At 41.3% G+C, this 22,602-nt stretch overlaps 3 protein-coding genes across 3 annotated transcripts; 1 reads left to right on the forward strand and 2 right to left on the reverse strand.

Moving 5' to 3' along the window:
• Nucleotides 1–1,563: 1,563 nt before the first annotated feature.
• Nucleotides 1,564–14,434, reverse strand: LOC5510369. The gene is made up of 14 exons (XM_032379521.2): nt 14,240–14,434; nt 11,589–11,705; nt 11,105–11,230; nt 9,479–9,520; nt 9,124–9,267; nt 8,944–9,012; nt 8,302–8,504; nt 6,489–6,632; nt 6,057–6,198; nt 5,793–5,987; nt 4,864–5,094; nt 3,736–3,918; nt 2,689–2,889; nt 1,564–2,048 (listed from the first exon to the last, which is right to left on the reverse strand). The coding sequence occupies exons 1-14, from the start codon at nt 14,313–14,315 to the stop codon at nt 1,897–1,899; spliced, it is 2,025 nt and encodes a 674-aa protein (XP_032235412.2). The 5' UTR covers nt 14,316–14,434; the 3' UTR covers nt 1,564–1,896.
• Nucleotides 14,435–15,002: 568 nt separating this feature from the next.
• LOC5510374 (peptidyl-prolyl cis-trans isomerase E) lies at nt 15,003–16,840 on the forward strand. The gene has a single exon (XM_001630790.3). The coding sequence runs from the start codon at nt 15,041–15,043 to the stop codon at nt 15,935–15,937; it is 897 nt and encodes a 298-aa protein (XP_001630840.2). The 5' UTR covers nt 15,003–15,040; the 3' UTR covers nt 15,938–16,840.
• A 3,768-nt stretch (nt 16,841–20,608) lies between these two features.
• Nucleotides 20,609–22,033, reverse strand: LOC5510389 (major facilitator superfamily domain-containing protein 6). Its single transcript, XM_001630809.3, has one exon. The coding sequence runs from the start codon at nt 22,031–22,033 to the stop codon at nt 20,609–20,611; it is 1,425 nt and encodes a 474-aa protein (XP_001630859.3).
• Nucleotides 22,034–22,602: the final 569 nt, after the last annotated feature.

A 22,602-nucleotide genomic window follows, 5' to 3' on the forward strand; every position in this document is an offset into this window, starting at 1 on the left:
AGTGGCTAGTGTTTTAGTACTAGTTAGTGTCTAGTGTTTAGTACTAGTTAGTGGCTAGTGTTTTAGTACTAGTTAGTGGCTAGTGTTTTAGTACTAGTTAGTGGCTAGTGTTTTAGTACTAGTTAGTGGCTAGTGTTTTAGTACTAGTTAGTGTCTAGTGTTTTAGTACTAGTTAGTGGTTAGTGTTTTAGTACTAGTTAGTGGCTAGTGTTTAGTACTAGCTAGTGACTAGTGTTCAGTGCTAGTTAGTGGCTAGTGTTTTAGTACTAGTTAGTGGCTAGTGTTTTAGTACTAGTTAGTGGCTAGTGTTTTAGTACTAGTTAGTGGCTAGTGTTTTAGTACTAGTTAGTGACTAGTGTTTTAGTACTAGTTAGTGGCTAGTGTTTTAGTACTAGTTAGTGGCTAGTGTTTTAGTACTAGTTAGTGGCTAGTGTTTTAGTACTAGTTAGTGTCTAGTGTTTAGTACTAGTTAGTGGCTAGTGTTTTAGTGCTAGTTAGTGGCTAGTGTTTTAGTACTAGTTAGTGGCTAGTGTTTTAGTACTAGTTAGTGTCTAGTGTTTCAGTACTAGTTAGTGGCTAGTGTTTTAGTACTAGTTAGTGGCTAGTGTTTTAGTACTAGTTAGTGACTAGTGTTTTAGTACTAGTTAGTGGCTAGTGTTTTAGTACTAGTTAGTGGCTAGTGTTTTAGTACTAGTTAGTGTCTAGTGTTTTAGTACTAGTTAGTGGTTAGTGTTTTAGTACTAGTTAGTGGCTAGTGTTTAGTACTAGCTAGTGACTAGTGTTCAGTGCTAGTTAGTGGCTAGTGTTTTAGTACTAGTTAGTGGCTAGTGTTTTAGTACTAGTTAGTGGCTAGTGTTTTAGTACTAGTTAGTGGCTAGTGTTTTAGTACTAGTTAGTGACTAGTGTTTTAGTACTAGTTAGTGGCTAGTGTTTTAGTACTAGTTAGTGGCTAGTGTTTTAGTACTAGTTAGTGGCTAGTGTTTTAGTACTAGTTAGTGTCTAGTGTTTAGTACTAGTTAGTGGCTAGTGTTTTAGTGCTAGTTAGTGGCTAGTGTTTTAGTACTAGTTAGTGGCTAGTGTTTTAGTACTAGTTAGTGTCTAGTGTTTCAGTACTAGTTAGTGGCTAGTGTTTTAGTACTAGTTAGTGGCTAGTGTTTTAGTACTAGTTAGTGACTAGTGTTTTAGTACTAGTTAGTGGCTAGTGTTTTAGTACTAGTTAGTGGCTAGTGTTTTAGTACTAGTTAGTGGCTAGTGTTTTAGTACTAGTTAGTGGCCCAGTCTCATTAGACTGCTCAAATTTCTTTTTTTTTTCGCTTACACACCCCACCCCACCCAACACCACCCCTCCTCCTACCCCCTACTAGCCGAGCCCATGTCTATATACCTTTTTAATCCAATATTGGTATTTTCCTACGGTTGTAAGCATGGTGATCACCCATCCTCCTCCTTCCCATATTCGTCCTCCACCTTCATCCCCACCCCCTTTTCTTTCAAGCTTATAGCGCTTTGTTCATACATCTACACACAACGACCCGCTAACTTAAATGACTTCTCATTCAAAAGTACTTCTGTACACTTCTTTATTCTCGATAATACATGATTTGAAATATTTTTCCCTTATAAAGCAAAGTTATTGGGATTCAACGGATGTGCTTTAATCCAAATTTTTATTTGACTTCACGCGCGTGGCTTCCCCATACAATCCACTGGTAGGCCCTAGCACCTCTCATCTCTTATATAAGGATATTAGGTCCTTGTCAATACCTATACGCCCCTTAATCTGATTTTTGTATATGTACACTCGCGTGTAGGACCTGTGCAGTTAAACACGTAGAACACCCATGGCCCAGGGCCCTTCCTCCCCGCCCCCCACCCCTCCCCCCAAGCTCTAACCTATCAAGGCTCTAGTTCCTTGTCAATACCTATATGCCTCATAATCCAATTTTCGTAAGTCTGCACGCGCGTGTAGGCTCCGTATAATCCACGCGTGGAACACCCGTGACCCCAACTGACGATGCCGATCTGAATCCAGCGGCCTTGACCAGGATCTGTACAAAAAAATTACAAGTATTGTTGTTAAAGTCTTGAGTAAATCGTGAGACGTTAATCTACTTCCAGTAGCGGATCCTGGGCGAGGAATTAGGGGCTTTAACCCCCTCCACTCTTTGGGCTGCCATAAGAAATAGTTATGTAAAAAAGATGCCATAAAGAACATTCCTCTATTGAGAATGCCCATAGAGAAGTTCGAGTACCAGCATAAAGTGAACAAGTATTTTTCACCCGACTGATGCACTTTTTATCGATAAAACTGTTTTCTTAGGTGTTTATGTATGCGCGAGTCAGTAAGCCAAACGTAACGAAAAATAATTACCCTTTTGAAAAAATAGCTAGATTCGCCCCTATTTTGCCGTAATTGCTGATTCTTCCAGCCCCTACCCTCTTGATAATCAGTCTACTTGTAGGCTTTAATAGGTTATCCGGCACGAAAATTCCGAAAACACGGAGTTTGCATACCACGGCCGCCAGCAGAGGGAGGACAAATGAGGCATTATCCAAGATGCCGACTGTGCTATGCGAACTCTGTGTTTTCGGGGTTTACGTTCCGGAAAAAAACCCAAAGCCTACAGGTAGGCTAACTGATAATCATTGCATATTCTTATAGTCCTGAATATACTTGTAATCCCTTACCTCGACAAACTAGGGGTCCCCCTGTGTCTCTCTCACATGTAGCTCTACCTGCGCGGTCAGGCCCTGCGCAAAGCATGCTCTTTGCATTGAACCGACTGCGCAATCGACGATTTCGTGAGCACGTGGCATCATCAACCAATGGCATGACAGCTTGCTGTAAGATGCTTGTTGATTGGCCGTCCTCACGCACATTGCCCCAGCCTGTGGTGACGAAATATTACGCAATTACTAAAAAGGTTAAGCCTTGGTTGGTGATATAGGTGAGCTATGTTTAAGCTTTTCTTCTGTTACGCCTTTCAATGCCTTTGTGATGCATCGCCCCTTCACATTTTCACATCATTTTATAAAATGATAGTAGGCGCGCTGTGATTGCTTTAATCCCGATTTATATAATAGAGCCCAGCAATCCCAAAGCTTGTAACATTGGCTACTATACACGGAATACTTCGCAAGATAACTGAAAGCCTTCAAAGAGAAGTAAGCATTGAAAAAAAATAGTTAACATAGAGACCATTGCGTTCGGAAACAACAAAGCCAGATAAGGTAGCCACAAGGTCACCCGAGTCACGTCCGATCAATACCGAGTCATTTCCGAATCGTACCCGAGCCATCTCCGAATAGTACCGAGTTACGCCTGATACTATCAGGAGAACGGCGAAGTCTGGGTAAACTTACAACAAGTGCTTCACGAGTCATGTCCGACTAGTACCGAGTCATATCCGAGTCATATCGCTTTTACGAAGTTGAAAAACATGGTCATGGGGTTTGTTATTATTGCTTGGAGTATCAATAAATGACATCGTCTGGTACCCAGGGCATCGAGGTCAGCCTAACTTGGCGCGCTCTCCCTTCTCTCCGCCCCCTACCCCTTTCCCCATCGCCGGCCTTGTTTTGCCTCGTTCTCGTGACCTCGACGCCCTGGGTTCCCGAGGATGCTATAAATGATTGCTTAAAAAGTGAATAAAACCAACCAATATGGCTAACAATAAACCTAGCCGCTACGCCGCAGAGTAACACTATAATGCATGACATCGTTTCCATTCGTACCTGTGACGAAACACACGGTCCCGGCCTTTAAGCTGGGTTCACCGTCGTGAGGGCATATAGTGTTGACTCGTGTTGTCGGTCGGGCAGGTCTCGTGAGTTGGACGAGCGCTACGTCATGCTCGTCAGCATCTCGGTACTTCGGGTGGATGACGATTCTTGACACAGCGATCTCTTGTTCGCCACCTATAAAACACCGAAAGTTTCGAAGAGCTCTTTGTTGACCTTTTTAAATGACCAAAATACCACTCAATAGGCCATTCCAGATATAAGCATTCGCGCGCAATCACCATGGAAACCTACCTTTACTACCGGCATGCAGCGCGCGCTTCGCTTGATGTAAGCTTAAAAAAGCGCGCGCTGCATTCTGGTAGTTGAGGTAGGTTTCTATGGTTATGCTCGCGCAAACTTATAGCTGGAATGGCCTATTAAAGAATCTCGATCTGATATGATAAAAAGATATAATCTAAGATGATTGTTGATACAGTGGAACCTGGATTTTACGATATGCCTCGGGAGAAAGAAAATGTATTGTAAAATAGATGTATCGTTGCAAAGAGGTCCTCGATTTTACGGGATATAACGGAAAATCCATTAAAAAATTGTTGTAGCGAGGTCGAGTTAATTATCAACTTTTATGAAATAATAATATTGTTACTGTACTTTACAGTTTCTATCTATAAGATTGTAATTTGTATTTAACAAGATCTGTCAAGAAAACTGTATTGTACTTGTGTGGTGTCTTGAGTTTTTCTCTATTTTTTGATAGACAGAATTAGTAATATCGTTTCATCGAGGTCAAAATTTTGCTTGGGGAAACAGATTAGTATCGTAAAATCGAGAATATATTTTATATCCAATATCGTAAGATCGAGGTAATTTCTTATATATCATACTGTATTTCCACCGGGAGAAAGGAGCGCCATCGTAAAATCGAGGTTATCGTAAAACCCAGTATCGTAAAATCCAGGTTCCACTGTAGGTATTTTTAGAAACAAAGTCCAATTTTGCGTCTTATGATTGCCTAGCGCTCATGCATCCTACACGAGTCTTTCCACACGGGAATTTTCCCCATGTGGGATTGGCAGCATGGATTGTGACGTAACCGTAGTAGGGCTAGCATTAACTCACCTTCCTTGCGGTAGAAGTCAGTCTCTCCCAGAATAACCTTCCATTCACCAGCCCGCTTGTTGTCACGAAAGCAGCGGGCAGCGGTCAACACCCACTCTGACGTCAGCAGGGTCCCTCCACAGACAGGCCCGTAATGAGTAAGGTACAGAGAGACCTGCCAGGGCCATTCCCCCACGGCCGCGTCCGTACCGCCGATGATGTTACTCGTGTACTTGATACCACAGTCGAACCCTTGGGATAGAGAGGAAAAAAAAAACCTAAATATGGACAATTTTAGGTCTTGCGTAATCCCAATCTAAGCACACCCGCTACAAAAGGGCACCTCGTTATTACGGTTTTCAAAGTGCTGATGAGAGCAAGCTCCATATGCCTTTTTAGGAAAGGCTGTTAGTGCAAATGGCGCCTGGAAAATGGCAGTTCCACGACCAAAAGGACACATAGATTCCAAAATATTTGTATCAAATTTAGAAAAGTATAAATAAAATATACGACTGTCCAGTTTTTGGTGTATTGTATTTATTCTTCTGGTTCACGAACACGGTTTTTTGGGCTTTTTGTATTTATTTGCCTTTGGAAATATTATATGCAAAATAATATATGGTTTTGATATCGCTTGAGTTTACTTTTCACTTTTATTTTCTCAAGTAATTACTACCCAAAAGCACCTTCCGGTCGTAGAACTGCCATTTAGCAATTGCTATTCACCGTTTGCGCTGACAACCTTTATTGTTATGTATACAGTGGAATCCCGTTTCTCTAAAAAATGAAATTAATGTTTAAAATAGAATGTCATCGCCATTCTTAGAATCAGTTTCATGATGTCATCATCAGCAGTAGCTGCGATGTCACTATCATCTCATTTGACACATCATTATATATTGTACACACTCGATTCTGGTTGTCTAAGAGTGCGATTGATTTCGACTTACGTGGCTTTGGTTTAGCCGGCTCTATCGGAGTGTCCGGGCCACATGCCCTACAACTTTTCGGACAGTTTCTGGTCATCCACTCCTTATTTTTCAAACACTGCCATTGGTTGGCCCAGTTGGCGCAGTTTGAGTCGCGATCCAAACATGGGCTTCCTGTGGGTGGCGAGACCGAGGGATCTGGGCCAGGCCTGCTACCTATCCAATAGGAATAGACAATTGTTACTTAGTTTGTGGCGATAAAAAAGCAGAAAGTAGAAAGCGTACCGTCCTCGCTGCAGGAGTAGAGCTCAACGCGCATGCAAATGAGATGCCAGCTTACGGGATGGACCCGCACAAAACGCGCGGGAAACGGGTACTTGATACTGTTAGTCTGGACTTCTTCCCGGCGATCATTGCCTTTGAAGACCTGGAAATCGGAAACCAAAAAAATATTATCGTGATCGTTTTTCGGATAAGAAAACACTAACTCGGTAATAGTTCCGATATAACTCGGTTGCTGTTCGGGAATGACTCAATACTTGTAGGGTATGACTCGGAAAGCACTCGTGAACTTGTGAGTGTTTCTTGATTTTGCCATTGTTCTGGTAGTAGCAGGCTTAGCTCGGTACTATTCGGAGATGGCTCGGGTACGATTCGGAAATGACTCGGTATTGATCGGTAGTGACTCGGGTAGTACTCGCGACCTTGTGAGTTTACCTTGGCTATGCCGTTCTCCTGGTAGTAGTAGAAGTCGCGCCCATTGGTACTATATGATAGGCGGTACTGCTTGACCATCTCGGGGCTGCCGTGCCGTCCCTGGGTGGAAATGTGAGTGATGGCTACCGTCCGGCCGACGTCGATCTACAAGTTAAAACATAAATTGAATGAAGGACAAAACAACAATTGCGACTACAAGTTAAACTAATAAAGTTGGAGTTGAGTCGGAATAATTGAGAGTTGCTCGATACAACTGACTGCTCTAGATGAACTCACATAACACATCTTCTTCTATTTGCACACAACATTAAGTGTTACATAGGTTGTGTTTTTTTGTTTATTTTTTTTTCATTAGAGATATAATATTACTCTTCTTTTTCTTTTTTTTTCTTTTTATATTCATATATATATATATATATATATATATATATAAAATCCTAGTTTGGAGATCTGGAGGCTGTGTGCATAAGCAAGAATGTACGAGAAAAACACAAATATAGAGACACGACAAGGATACAACAAGGATACGACAAGAATACAAGCTGGTACAAGCAGAGCGGAAACAAAAACAAAAGGAAGGAAGGAATATATGGCCAAGAATTAGGTGATAGTATGGGTTACAGGTGAAGATGTGAGTGGGTTAATAGGTGGCGACCATGTCGTGTGATTTTTTTTTGAAGGATTTCATAAATCAAATTTGTACACCTCTAAATCGGATGTTGAATTTCCCGTAGTTTGTTCGTGCTTTAGGTAGGGTGTAACTAGATTTGGCAGAAAGTCGGGTGTTGTATTTGTGGGAAATTATATGAGTCAAAAGTACATAAATAGCGCTGTGTGGAAGTAAACTATATCTTTAACCTTAAGAAGTCCTAGTTGTTTGAAGATGGGGGAAGATGGGGCATCGAATTTAGAAAAAGTCATAATTCGTATCGCACGTTTTTGCATTATAAAGAGAGATTTTAGTGTTGTACTATAGGTGTTGCCCCATACTAAAATTCCGTAAGTTATATGGGGGAAAACAAGTGAATAATATAGTTGTTTAAAAATGTTAATGTTGACAAAGTAAGGTATCTTTGAGAGTGCTCCTAGATTACGTTTAAGTTTTTTGCAACGCTCCGTTATGTTGCATTTCCAGTTAAGATGTGAGTCAATCATTATTCCTAAATATTTTATGTTTTTTCTGATTTGATTGGTTTATTGTTTATCTTTAGTTTTATAGGATGAGTTACTTTTTTCTGAGGAGGATAGAATAACACAAAGTTAGTTTTATCTATATTTAGAGAGAGTTTATTGGCACAGAGCCAATAAATTCAATAAATTCGTAATTCACGGTAGATTCTAAATTGGTTAGGTTTTTGTTTGAATAGAACAAATTGGAATCATCTGCAAATATGTTAAAGTCTAGTGTTTGGGAGGAGTTGTTAAAGTCGTTAATGTATAGTAGAAAAGAACCGGAATCAATATTAACCTAACTCAATATTACTGCATGGAGGCAGCACTCACTAGAAACTCGCAGTGCTACTTTAAGATAAATCCGTAATCCGTACTTCTCTGCTACTCGGATGTGAGTCAATTTTACTAAGAAGAGACTCGATTCTTACTCTGCTTTCTTTGTGAAAGGCTTGATAATATTTGTAAGTTATTTCACTCTAAAATGTTTAGGCAGTTTTACTCGATTATCGCACGATTCTACTTAGGGGTGACAAAATACTACTTGAGAGAGGTAGTCGGCAATTCACGGAGGGGGTTGGGTAGCTATCCGAAATGAGTCGCCAAAGACCCGGTTTTACTCGGAGTTGAGTCAGCACGATACCTGTAGGTACTCGCTCTTGGACTGTCTAGCTGCGCACCAAGCCGCGATAAAGTTATTTCTCCCCTGAGACTTGTCACGGGCGTTTAAACGAGCCATGAAAGGCGCGGCTGCCCAGTTCCCAAGGACGCGGTACGAAGAGGCTGTGAACGCGCTGTCGGGAATAACACCGCTGCCAAGGCCGAGAGGAGATGAGCGGGCGCAGTCTGAAATATCATACCACTATATAAAGGATTGTTTTCTACCGCTTTGCTAAAAACAAAGGTGTGCTATAGAGGTGTCAAGGGGAGTTGTTCTTTCACAATGGGACTAACAACGCCTTCATCACGCGATTAATAATGCTGTTATGGCAATCAAGCTTCCTGCGAATTCACAAGAAGAATCAAGCTCCATCGGCTATTTCAAGCGGATGACTGGGGTATTTTTTTATCAAATGTCATCAATAAAGTATCAGACTTCATTCATGAGTGGTTATCTTTAAATTTTCTTGCAAATAGATAGACTATTTTAGAAAGGAAACAAAAAATAGAATTGGTTTATCCTCATTCTTGAAACTACCATATGTACTACCATAAGCACTACGCGTAACGACACAGATTATCCGAGTGCAGCCTTATTTGTATGTATGTCTGTTTTGTTAATCACCTCCTTGACGATTAGTTGGCTGGATGGTCCGGTGGATCGACGGTGTAGGTCTTGGATTTGGTTGATCCCCTACGAATTAACTTTGTTAAGAAATGCGTCTATAACAAACGCCGACCAATGTATCATAATCTAATGTTTATTGATCAAACAAGTAGCTAATTATATTGCGCATGTACTCACGGCAGAATCCGCATGCCTTCCTGCAGACGCGTATCATGTAGTTGTAGTACTGCGAGCTAGGCCTACAGAATCCCCTGTGTCGATATCCACCACACTCGAGCGGGTACGAGTCCACGCAAGCCGGCATGGCGGTGTTTGGTTGAACTTTGGAGTTAAAAAATAAGATATCGTTATAAAGGGCAACTCACCCTACCAATCATGTAGCCTGTCTCGCAGACAACGACAAAACAACAAAATAAAATAGTCAAACAAAATAGTCCTCCCCCTCCCCGAAACACCACCATAAGTACTAATGTACTAAATCATTTGTAGTTCAGCGGAAGAGTACAGACATTTACATACAGTGGATATATACCTGGAGGTCTTGTGGGCGGGGGTGCTGTGGCTTGCGGCTGGCCTGCAAAAGAAAGCATATAAGACCCTTGCAAAAGAGAGCATATAAGACCCTTGCAAAAGGGGACATATAAGACCCTTGCAAAAGAGAGCATATAAGACCCTTGCAAAGGAGTGCATATAAGACCCTTGCAAAAGAGTGCATATAAGACCCTTGCAAAAGAGAGCATATAAGACCCTTGCAAAAGAGAGCATATAAGACCCTTGCAAAAGAGTGCATATAAGACCCTTGCAAAAGAGTGCATATAAGACCCTTGCAAAAGAGAGCATATAAGACCCTTGCAAAAGAGAGCATATAAGACCCTTGCAAAAGAGAGCATACAAGACCCTTGCAAAAAAGAGCATATAAGACCCTTGCAAAAGAGTGCATATAAGACCCTTGCAAAAGAGTGCATATAAGACCCTTGCAAAAGAGAGCATATAAGACCCTTGCAAAAGAGTGCATATAAAACCCTTGCAAAAGAGTGCACATAAGACCCTTGCAAAAGAGTGCATATAAGACCCTTGCAAAAGAGAGCATATAAGAACCTTGCAAAAGAGTGCATATAAGACCCTTGCAAAAGAGTGCATATAAGACCCTTGCAAAAGAGAGCATATAAGACCCTTGCAAAAGAGTGCATTTAAGACCCTTGCAAAAGAGAGCATATAAGACCCTTGCAAAAGAGAGCATATAAGACCCTTGCAAAAGAGAGCATATAAGACCCTTGCAAAAGAGTGCAAACAAGACCCTTGCAAAAGAGAGCATATAAGACCCTTGCAAAAGAGTGCATATAAGACCCTTGCAAAGGAGTGCATATAAGACCCTTGCAAAAGAGTGCATATAAGACCCTTGCAAAAGGGGACATATAAGACCCTTGCAAAAGAGTGCATATAAGACCCTTGCAAAAGAGTGCATATAAGACCCTTGCAAAAGGGGACATATAAGACCCTTGCAAAAGAGTGCATATAAGACCCTTGCAAAAGAGAGCATATAAGACCCTTGCAAAAGAGTGCATATAAGACCCTTGCAAAAGAGAGCATATAAGACCCTTGCAAAAGAGTGCATATAAGACCCTTGCAAAAGGGGACATATAAGACCCTTGCAAAAGAGTGCATATAAGACCCTTGCAAAAGAGTGCATATAAGACCCTTGCAAAAGAGTGCATATAAGACACTTGCAAAAGAGAGCATATAAGACCCTTGCAAAAGAGTGCATATAAGACCCTTGCAAAAGAGAGCATATAAGACCCTTGCAAAAGAGTGCATATAAGACCCTTGCAAAAGGGGACATATAAGACCCTTGCAAAAGAGTGCATATAAGACCCTTGCAAAAGAGTGCATATAAGACCCTTGCAAAAGAGTGCATATAAGACACTTGCAAAAGAGAGCATATAAGACCCTTCCAAAGAAAATTTTTTGACATTTATTTATTTTTAATCAAAGAGGGACCTTTGAGGGTTGCTTATACAAATAGGATTGATTTTGATACTTGGGCAGCACCCCTTTGATACTTTGACAATACTATTTTGAATTGGCATTCTCCTTCCCTACTGACAACTGGGCACCTCGTCCCTTCCTCATTGACACTTAGACACCCCTCCCTCCCTACCAGGGCATAGGTTGCAGGTCGCCTTGCAGAATTGTTGCATGTTCTTGTAGTAGCGAGAGCCAGGACTGCAGTGCCCTTGCTGCCTCCAGTAATCACAGCCCTTCACCGTGTCTTTGCACGCAGGCTCTAAGCACCAGAAAGCAAAGAGGTTAAACAAGAATCTACAATAGGCTATGGTAGTCTATTTATGAGAGACGAAGCACGTAGTGATTTGGTTCAATGATCGGTGAACAAGTGTGATGCTCCCTGTAGGATTGCGTTCTGCTGGTTAGTGCGGCGTCCTTGGTTTCGTTGAACAAAGAAATGTCCTGTGTTCTCAATCACTAATCAGATATTGATCGTTACCATATATGGACATATGTCTCATTTAACAGCTGTCGCGGTGCCTGCAAGCGCTTGTAGCCTTTGTGTGACAGAGAGCGTGAGCAGGTCATGACGGCTGCTGAAAGAGGCTAACATGGAAATGGTTGTCCGATTTACTTACGACAGTGTCCACAAGTTCTCGGACAGACTTTAGTCATGTAGTCCCGTAGTGACTTTGAAGTGCAATGACCATCTTGCTTCCATCTTATGCACCGAGAAGGGTAAACATCTTCGCATTCTGGAAATAAAAAAAAAAACGACTACGATTTAAAACAAAACGTCGACGATTTTTTACAACCCTTTTTTATCAGCAAAGAGGTAACAGGATATGTTTTGTTTCTCACACCTAGGGCTGACAAACTTAATGATAACTTCTAATTGATTTTCTTTGCATTTTTTTTCTCTAAGTTTCACTATTTTGGAGATCATTGTCGTATTTAGACGTTCAAAAAGGCGGTGACAAGGGCAAAAACATAAAAAACTTGATTTAACAATTAATGGAGTCGAGGATACAAAGAGTGTACCATAAGTTCGCACAAAAGAGAGGGATGACAAATCGGATCCGCCCCTGAGATTGAACAATAACTACCAAAAGCATTGATATTTGATTCTCGCTTTTGACTCATAGTGGAATCTTAATTACTCAAACCGAAATGAGTTGCTCAGAGTTACATTAAAATCAGACAAACTTGTTCTCAACATCGTTCTCTCACTCGAGAATGAAAAAAATGTAATGATAACCGATCAAGATATTTTAGAAGAGCAGAAAAGAAAGTTCGGATAATCAGAATCGGGACGGTAAACCCGACATCCGTTGTGCTAATATATCGTCATTCGGTTATATTTAAGTACATTTTATTGCTTTTTGAAGGGATTGACCAAAATCTGGTTTTACCAGATTTTGAATCTAAGCATTTGCCGCTGTGTTGAGTATTTCATGGAGATGACACAGCAGCGACTGATTGGAGAAGGCAAGGGGTGACCCGGGGGGCACTGATTGGAGTAGGGGAGGGGTGGCCCGGGGGGGCACTGATTGGAGGAGGGGAGGGGTGGCCCGGGGGGCGCGGACCCCCCCACTCCCTTCTAGCAGCCAAAAATACAGTAAATGTATAAGACATTATCTTAAATACAGGAGAAAATGCCTTGAAAGGGCCTTTTGGGGCCCCTGCTGTTAAAACTCCTGGTTGCGCCGCTGATTCCAGTTATTTTAGTTATATATTATTAGAAAGATTCCAGTTATCAAAACTCGAGTCGGCTGGGTGCACTGTCACCTCAGTATTTAGTCCAGAACTGGGACTCTCTTTGCGCTCGACATTCTGGCTGGACTAAAAGCCCGATAGTCCAGACCTAGGACTCTTTTTGCGCTCGACATTCTGGCTCGCGTGAAAGAGGGTCCAGTATTTATTGCATGCGCATGCGCGAACATGTACCAATCAGCGATCTTCATGGCAAAAGTTGAAATACGAGCGCGCGCAATAACGGACATGCCTAAGGAGGGTCGATTCCCCCTAGACCTTGTCGAGTGCAGATCTCCGAAAATCAAATGTTTTGTACATGTGAAGGAATATCAGCGAACTGCTTGGGATTTGTTTTCTATAAAAACGCGATAAAATGTTCGTTTGGAATGGCGCTATTGCCTAAAGCGCGCGCGTGAAAATCACGAAAACGGAAAAGCTCTTTGATTGATATATTTTCCAGACTCTAATTATCATCTGTCCTGTTCTCCGAAAGGACCAAAATCCGCGTATTATTTCTTAAATAAACCCTCGCTCGTCCTTTTCGCAGCCATCTTGAACTAAGCAACCAGGCCACACCGCATATATGCGGTGTATTTTCGCGCAAGCGCATGCAATAAATACTGGACCCTCTTTCACGCGAGCCAGAATTGTCGAGCGCAAAGAGAGTCCCAGGTCTGGACTACTCAGTATTGCGCAAACCTCCCCAGCCTCCCCGCTTCGTCCCTTGCCTTACTCTAGCTATATGCATTTTAAGAAGAGATCGGTATTTTTGTTCGAGACTCTAGACGTTTAGGTTATCAGTCACTGTGCGTGCACAGATTATGACTACTTTATCTGAGCTAATGACCGATAACATGGCCTTTGCTTTGTGATAATGTTAAACGAACGCCTGTGGCTTAAGATAATCTTGGCCTACGTAGAGGCTAACACATGGTGAATCGCTTAAAATGCACAATGCTGATCCCCGCATCCGATGAGTGTATTATAGGTACAAGAAAGGCTAAATAGTGCTCACCGCAAAGTGTCCATTTTGTCTTACGAGTAAGATAAATGACAAGACGACGAGAGCGTAAATTGAAGCAATTGACCTCGCGATTAAAGTAAGCTCACCAGCCCTCAACTCTCGAGTCAACAAAACACGAAACAGACGTAAACAGACAGCAAAAGTAAAGATAAAACATTAACTAACAACGAATTATTCTAAAGCAAAAACAGACCGACATTTTACAAGGCGATTGTGGTACAATTATCTTCCTTGCTAGGGCAGTATAACTCCGCACTGTGTTATCAACAGCGCTTTGCGTTCAGGGCTCTAGGCCGAGAAAAAATTCAGAGCTGATACTGAACTGCGTTGTCTCCCCTTGACACGGAACTGTGTTGCTCCCCTTGACACGACTTTACATGGTGCTGTTTCATACGACAAAAATAGGTTCCTAGATATGCGCAGCAAAATCTACCGGAGTCGAAACAGAGCGCACTGAAGTCTGAAGCAGTGCATGCAATAACAATATCCCCACACCATAGATCTCTGTACCTTTAGCGTGTATTCTATGAAGCGAACATAGCAAAGTCCCCACAGCCAGGAGTCTCCAAACGAAGGTATCTACCATTATTTTATGAACTCCCCGCGCGATGCCTTTGTGGGTCAAACGACACGTTCAGTGGTACGTTAAAGCTAGGGACACTCAACATCGAGAGCGTTTTATATAAACACACAGTCGGAAGTGGCGGCGATTTCCGGTAGTGCGTGACGTATAGAGCGTGACGGGAAGATTTCCGGCGGAAGAAGTCAAGGTTATAATACACGCCCAACTCTGATGCTACTTACACGTCTTTCAATGTTATGCAAATCAGACTTTCAATGCCGGGGGAAGGAGCGCCTCTAGAAAAAAATACAAATAAGCGCTTTCCTTGAATATAAATCGCGTATACGGTATGGGGAAAAAAGTTCCACGCCTTGTATTACTCCTCCAAAAAGGGTCACGTATAATTCAGAAAGACCCGAAGCCTCAAAATTCTGACAAAGTGTAACCTAGGAATTCGGATCCTTTGAGTACTATGAGGCTACTATTCGGGTACTATGAGGCTAAAAAGATCAAATTGTAATGAATTAAATATCACAGTTTCTTAAGATGAATCATCTAGAGTGACTAATAGCATTATTGTGGGTTTTCTCTGATTTTCAAGGGTATTTTTGTGTCATTTCCGAGCCACTCCTAACCTAACCACCTCATTTCATTTCCGGTAAAGATGAAATGCGCTCACTTCCGGGAGCTCCCTGGAGCCTGGGTCTAATGATATCCTACAATGCATCACGGTCGCTCACGGATTCAAGATGGCGAACAAACGTGTAGCTTACGTTGGCGGTTTAGCTGAAGAAGTAGACGAAAAAGTCCTTCATGCAGCATTTATTCCCTTCGGAGACATTACAGATGTACAGATACCCATGGACTATACAACCTCGAAGCATCGAGGGTTCGGGTTTGTGGAGTTTGAGTTTGCCGAAGATACAGCGGCCGCCATTGACAACATGAATGAGTCCGAATTGTTCGGTCGAACAATCCGCGTAAATTTAGCAAAACCAATGAAGATTAAAGAGGGCTATAGCAGGGCGGTCTGGAGCGAAGATTCCTGGTTACAGAAACACGCTGGTCAAACTCTAGAGGAAAAAGATTCAACGGAAACTAGCGGAGAAACCGACGAAGCCATGGAAACTCAACCTGTTTCGCGTAAAAGGGTTAACCCACGTGTGTTCTTTGATATCACTATTGGCGAAAGAAGTGCAGGTCGCATTGTGATGGAGCTGCGATCGGACGTAGTTCCTATGACTGCTGAGAACTTTCGCTGCCTTTGTACTCATGAGAAAGGGTTTGGTTACAAGGGAAGCTCATTTCATCGGATTATTCCTCAGTTTATGTGCCAAGGAGGAGATTTTACCAAACATAACGGCACTGGTGGGAAATCAATATATGGAGCCAAGTTTGAAGACGAGAATTTTGTACTGAAGCACAATGGAGCTGGGGTTTTGTCTATGGCTAATTCTGGGCCAAATACCAATGGATCTCAGTTCTTTTTGACAACAGAGAAGACTGATTGGTTGGATGGGAAACATGTAGTGTTTGGTAACGTGATTGACGGGTTTGATGTTGTGCGGAAGATGGAGGCGGTAGGATCGCAGTCGGGGAAAGCCAGCAAAAAGGTTGTGATTGATGACTGTGGAGAACTCTCTTGATTGGTCAATAACTCATGACTGCTTGAAAGTATTGTAGACTCTGTACATAATATGGTATAAACATGGGATTCTCTTACTGTGTAGAGTTGATGGTGTGACCTCTTTGAATGAAACTAAACACCATGAACAACACAGATAGAAAAACTAAGACCATATACTTTTGTACAACTGCTTTGTATATAGAGATTACTGAGCGATATTCTGACATAAGTGCATGATTTGTAAAAATTTTTGTGGCTAGCTAAAATCTATCCATTATCCACATATCATTATCTTGAGTGAATCTGTTTAATGTTTAAAAATACTCTGAAGATTTGGGTGTTTGTCAAACAAATTTGCTGCATAAAATCCTCTGAGTCAGTTTGGATGAATTCTAACACAGCTGTATTCCACTCACACTTTGAGTTCAAATGATTTATAATTTTTTTTCAATACCTGCACCCGCTTTTACATTCGCCTGTATTTCATTGTTTTCTTGCTTGTTTTTTGATACCTTCAAACGCAAAGTTCAGTGACACGTTGCAAAGCTTAATTGAGGTGCAAATATATTCATTTCCTACAAAAACTTGCCCTGCTAATGCGTCAATGACAAGTTTGGACTTTTCAAGAATATTGTTTACATGCATGACACAAATTGTACAACAGTAGTTGTGGGTATTCAAGCTTTTTGTCTGAAAAAAGTACTTTTCGAACAGTTCAATTCAATCAGTAATAAAATCAATTTTTGTCTCTATTACAATCGCCAACATCTATTGGATATGCTTCAAGTACCACTTATCGACCCTTTTTTACTTTTAAATTTGATACCGTTCATTATTATGTAGCTTTTATAGAACAAGCTTACTGAAAAACAACCTATTTAGAAATATTTATAAAGTTTTATTAAACTTTTATTATGATAAATAATATGTTGCTCAGATATCCCCTGGTCACGCGACATTTTGTACATACTCCCACACACTATATTGTGTGATTTGTATTTATACAATTGTAATTATAACAAGCTTGTTACATGTAACAAGCATTTGGCCATACACTCTCTTATGCTTTATGTATAATAGAGATGGCCGGATCATATTCAGACATTATTGCATGGTTTAAATGATTTCCCTTACTTACCCAGGCAAAGATGCATTTGGCAGATATTTTTGTAACTTATTTTCAAAGCACTCTTGGGGCAGGTGTAGCTGAGTCTCTGATCTTATCTGATCTTTGGTTGTATCTGATTGTTATTCTACCCCCATTATAGTGGTGCCTTACCAGATCAGCACTGTATGCTTTCATTAGCTTTCTAAGGGACCTCCATTAATTGAAAGTCTTGCGCCCTGCAATCCAAATCATGGGCGTGTTTAGAGTAACATGGAGTGGGTTCCGGCAGTAATGAATTGACCTTTGCAATAAATTTTCACTCAAAACGTTTACCGAGCTCCTGTAAATGGATGGCTAGATCTTAACTTTATCTATCCAAATACACAGAAAATTCATAACTCAATCGCCTACTATTTAACTAGCCATTCTTATCCAATTAGATGATTTGATTTTTGTGTTGAATGAGAGTGCACGGTCAAACGGTCACGATTGAGGCTCTATTCCGCCACACTTGTTTTCTGGACTTACTCTTAATTATGCTCGATTTAGGCTCTATTCAGCCACACTTATTTTCTGGACTCACTCTTAATTATGCTCGACTGAGGCTCTTTTCAGCCACACTTGTTTTCTGGACTCACTCTTAATTATGCTCGACTGAGGCTCTATTCAGCCACACTTGTTTTCTGGACTCACTCTTAATTATGCTCGATTGAGGCTCTATTCAGCCACACTTATTTTCTGGACTCACTCTTAATTATGCTCGACTGAGGCTCTATTCAGCCACACTTATTTTCTGGACTCACTCTTAATTATGCTCGATTAAGGCTCTATTCAGCCACACTTGTTTTCTGGACTCACTCTTAATTATGCTCGACTGAGGCTCTACTCAGCCACACTTGTTTTCTGGACTCACTCTTAATTATGCTCGACTGAGGCTCTATTCAGCCACACTTGTTTTCTGGACTCACTCTTAATTATGCTCGACTGAGGCTCTTTTCAGCCACACTTGTTTTCTGGACTCACTCTTAATTATGCTCGACTGAGGCTCTTTTCAGCCACACTTGTTTTCTGGACTCACTCTTAATTATGCTCGGCTGAGGCTCTATTCAGCCACACTTGTTTTCTGGACTCACTCTTAATTATGCTCGACTGAGGCTCTATTCAGCCACACTTATTTTCTAGACTCACTCTTAATTATGCTCGACTGAGGCTCTTTTCAGCCACACTTGTTTTCTGGACTCACTCTTAATTATGCTCGACTGAGGCTCTATTCAACCACACTTGTTTTCTGGACTCACTCTTAATTATGCTCGACTGAGGCTCTACTCAGCCACACATGTTTTCTGGACTCACTCTTAATTATGCTCGACTGAGGCTCTTTTCAGCCACACTTGTTTTCTGGACTCACTCTTAATTATGCTCGACGTTGTTATGTCTGGAGGTGTTGATGGATATTATAGAGAAATTCATAATCGATGAGGGAATTCCATGGTTAATTTCACGCGAAAAACTATATCGTTATCTCAAGAAAAAGAGACAACGGTTTGATGGCGGCATATTTATTTTCGATGGTACAACTAATAGCTGGATATTTATCGGATCGAGCACAAATCTGTAAGGATTGGAAGTTCTTACCTGAGATGGGAAAATGGACAGATCAAAACTGAAAAGAGTTTTCAGTTTAAGCCGCATTGTCACCAGTTTACTTCTGGTCGATTCGATGATTTTTAACGGAAAATGCTAAAAATATTTCAAAATATTAAAAGCATTGTGTCTAATGGAATTTTTTTTGAGGATGTGATTGATAATTTAGAGCGGATTGCCTGTTAAATATCTCGGATTCTAATAGATTTTTTTGTCTTTTAACGGTTGAGGTTTTCGTTGGACCTCCGGAAGTAAACTGGTGACAATGCGGCTTTAAAACGCGTGTCCGTTCAAATTTAGAGAGAATCATGACTTCCTTCGGATTAAAAGTAAACATGGAGGTTGACAGCAATGCCTATTGGGGAGTTGTTGAAGTGAGTTCCAGAAACAGACCGCTGCTCACTGTACCAGCGAGAAACCGGTTGTGGTACAGAGGCTCAGGATTTTTACGCTTGTTGGGTAGCGACTCTGTTGCTTTTTTTCTAGTGTTGTAGGCCGTGATACACTCTTTGAATCCTTGTATTTCGTTTGAAATATACGTAGCAATTGTATTTTCATTCATGTTTTTTTGCCTTTCTGCGCCAAGAGCCGTAATGTCGGTGTTTTGTTTTAACTTTTGCCGCCGTTTGTTTCCTACTCGCAAGAGTCAAAGGCTTGGAAAGTTTTTAACGTCTGGCAAATTCAGACTAAATCTCATAGCGAAAGTTTCTTTCTAAAACAAGTCCATTCATCCATACCAAATCTAGTGAGATGAGAACTTTGATTGAGAACTGACTGATGAGAACTTTGATTTTCTCAGCTAAGCGTAAGTTTGAAAAATATGTTTCGCGTTGGGAAAAATTTTGCGGTACACCTGTGCTTTCATTGAATTCCACTTTTTAACTATTGAATTCCACAAAAAAATCTCACTCTGTTTTGACCAATGAGAGCGCGCGTAAGAATTTGACTATAGGACTATATGGTAAATTACAATGAGCCATGGCTGTTTAAGAGCAAATAGAGAGGTACAGTTCAAATAGAGGGGTAAAGTTCAGAGACCCAAACCTCCAGAATATCTCCCCTGGAAGTGGTGGAAGTGCAGACACTGGCGCAGAGCCTTACTTCCTTTATTTTTATTTATTTTTTAAATAAAGGAAGTAAGGCTCGTATTATGTTTTTATGTAGAAAACAAAACAGGAATAGGAATGGCTGGTCAGTATTCTTTAAGAGTGGTGTGTATTGTCCGGACTCATGTGACGAGAAGAGTTCGACTCCGGTTGACACCTTCGTTGGTAGCTAAGAAGGTTGGTAATTTTATATGTGTGTATCTGGATAGATAATGTTTCTAGAAGTGTTCAGTGAATTACTACTGGAATACCCACCCTGCCTTTTTATTCTAGAATCGCCCCTGGCGGGGACAAACTCTGATACTGTCTTTAGATCCCATACATTTCTGATATTATCTTAGATGTTGTGTCTTCAAATAAGCTGTTATCTACATCATAGATCCCAATTATCCCTTATTGTCCTCCGCGCTATTAATGCGAAAGCAAAACTGTGTTGCCAGATTACCGTGTCATCAACTTGCACTAAGAGATCACGTGTCCTCTCTCGGTGGCAAATTCAAAATAATCAAACAAAAAATCGACTGAGCCCGTCACACAAGAGAACGACGAAAAATTTAAAACTTTAAATGAAACTAAACCCTTTCTGAAAAAAGTGTTCTCGCCTTTTTCGTTGAGTAAGTGTATGGCTGCCGTTAAAAGCCTGAGCGCGCGCAAGTTTGCAACCCAAACAGTCACGTGATCTCTTAGCGCAAGTCCCCTATTTAAGGTTCTAGAATCAAAACTACTCTGACAAGAACTAATCAAGCTATAGGTTCCTGAAACTCTTATTCTGGGTCTTTTCAGAGAAGACTGGGACGTCGTCATCTATCAGTTCACATTCTCCTTGTGATTCTTATCTCGCAATATTGGCATCATTCAAGGCCAGAGGTAACTCCAGATTTTCATCCTCATTAACCAGCTCATACCCATTCGATATCTTTTCCTTTACGCTATTTATGCAATATAAAGCTATCGCTAATGGCATACCAACTCCACAAAGACCTGCGGTAGCCCAAAACATGCTCCGCGGTCCATACGCCTTGTACACCATTCCACCCAGTAGCGAGCCCGTGCCACCTCCCAGATTGTAATACACGCTGCTGACGACCCCCTGCATCGTGCTCTGGACCTCGTTGGGTGCGAGGATGCTTGCGTAGGAAACACAGGTAGCCCACATAGCGGCGAAGGTGATACCATTCATAGGCTCGACTAGCAAGACGTACCAGGGATTTTCAAGGAAGGGGTAGATAAGGAGTCGAATTATCGTGCACGCTAAAGCTAGAATTATAACACCCACGTGACCAAGCCGACCAATCATCGTGCCGGTGCATGAAAACACTAACATTTCTGCCGAGCACATGACCACTGTGACCAAGCCTAGGAGTGTTTGCGATGCGCCGATATCTCGTAGGAACCAGAATAGAAATGACATGATGACTCCGTTTGCTACACCGGTGATGAATAAGATGATCAGGAATAAAACTGTTTCCTTGCGAATGAGTAGCCCAATGTGCTTTGCGAAATTGGGCGGTATCTTTTTCTCGTTAATTGTTATCTCAAACGTGAATCCTATAAGCAGCAACGCAAAAACGCTTAGTCCAAAGTTGATTATAAAGGCTGTTAGGAAATTAGGTCCATGATGTGGCAAAGACCCTGGGATATACGTGACATGCGATGTTTGATCCATTGCAAAGCCTGTCACCAAACTCCCGATCCCGAACCCAAATGCACCGTACAGTCTCTGGTGACCGTATCGCTCGACTCCAACTTGGTTAACTATAGAAGCGGCGAGTATCGATTCTAGTGGGTCATTAAAAAACTCTCCACTTACAACAAAAAACAAAGCTGTGGCGAAAATAACTTGCGTTGAAAGTCGACCGTGAATAGATAAATGAACGGTCTCTGTGGCTATTGCTTGACTGCCTTCGTCTTCGCTAAGATTATACCCATTTCGCTCCATTCCTTGCACGATGGGAATATACGAAAGGCCTGAATACAAACAAGTTCCAAGTACCACGCAAACCATCAGAGTCAGCTTGTGTCGTAGGGACTTATCGGCAATAGCACCTATAAGAGGACTGCTAGGAATCCTCACGAGTTTTCGCAATGCTATGATGATCCCCGAATGGAAAGCATCGATGCCAATTGAGCGGAGGAACACAGGCAAGTAGAGAGGAATAGATCCTAATCCAAAGAAATGCAGCACGAAAAAGATTTTATATTTCACAGTGGAAGCGTCTATGGAGAAGAACTCTCGAATGTTTGAACGAATTGACATCATAAACGGATCGTGCTAAGAGTAAGGCGACTAAATAAACTTGAGCGTTCCGGATGATAGGTTTCCTGATAGCATTTCGCGCTTGGTTTCCTTGATTATTCATTTTGGAATCAACAATTGTTGAAATGAACAATGCCTCACTCAAGACAATGATGTTTTATTCATATAATTTTACTGAACGAAACTTGGGAATTGGGAAATATTCTTTTTATTGGATGTGCTTTTTTTTCTTTTTCTTTCTTTTTTACCGAGAAGAAGCATCAATGCTTGGATTTCTCCTTGTTTTTTTTTTTTTTTTTTTTTTTTAGATTAAACGGCGTGTCAGAGTCGTATTATACGTCCTTAGCACCGTTCCGTTGCGCACAAAATTGAATTAATGAGCAGGTCGACCACACGTTTAAGGTTGGTTTCCATATGATCCTAGCTATCGCAACCAATTACTCCCCGATCAAAAAGTAGTTTCCATATGATCGTACACGATCGCAGGGTGAGTTTCTATATAATCGTACACGATCGCAGGGTGAGTTTCTATATGATCGTACACGATCGCAGGGTGAGTTTCTATATAA

Source organism: Nematostella vectensis, chromosome 5 (genome assembly GCF_932526225.1).
Source record: "Nematostella vectensis chromosome 5, jaNemVect1.1, whole genome shotgun sequence".
NCBI classification, from domain to species: domain Eukaryota; kingdom Metazoa; phylum Cnidaria; class Anthozoa; order Actiniaria; family Edwardsiidae; genus Nematostella; species Nematostella vectensis.

Excerpts from the sequence above, each read along its gene's own strand:
- LOC5510369 (XM_032379521.2), bottom strand. The coding sequence starts at position 14,315 with ATGGTAGATACCTTCGTTTGGAGACTCCTGGCTGTGGGGACTTTGCTA. Across the intron at positions 6,633-8,301 it reads CCAAGAGCGAGTACCTACAG|ATCGACGTCGGCCGGACGGT; the intron begins GTATCGTGCTGA and ends TTTAACTTGTAG. Across the intron at positions 5,095-5,792 it reads GCCGGCTAAACCAAAGCCAC|GGTTCGACTGTGGTATCAAG; the intron begins GTAAGTCGAAAT and ends CTCTATCCCAAG.
- LOC5510374 (XM_001630790.3), top strand. The coding sequence starts at position 15,041 with ATGGCGAACAAACGTGTAGCTTACGTTGGCGGTTTAGCTGAAGAAGTA.
- LOC5510389 (XM_001630809.3), bottom strand. The coding sequence starts at position 22,033 with ATGTCAATTCGTTCAAACATTCGAGAGTTCTTCTCCATAGACGCTTCC.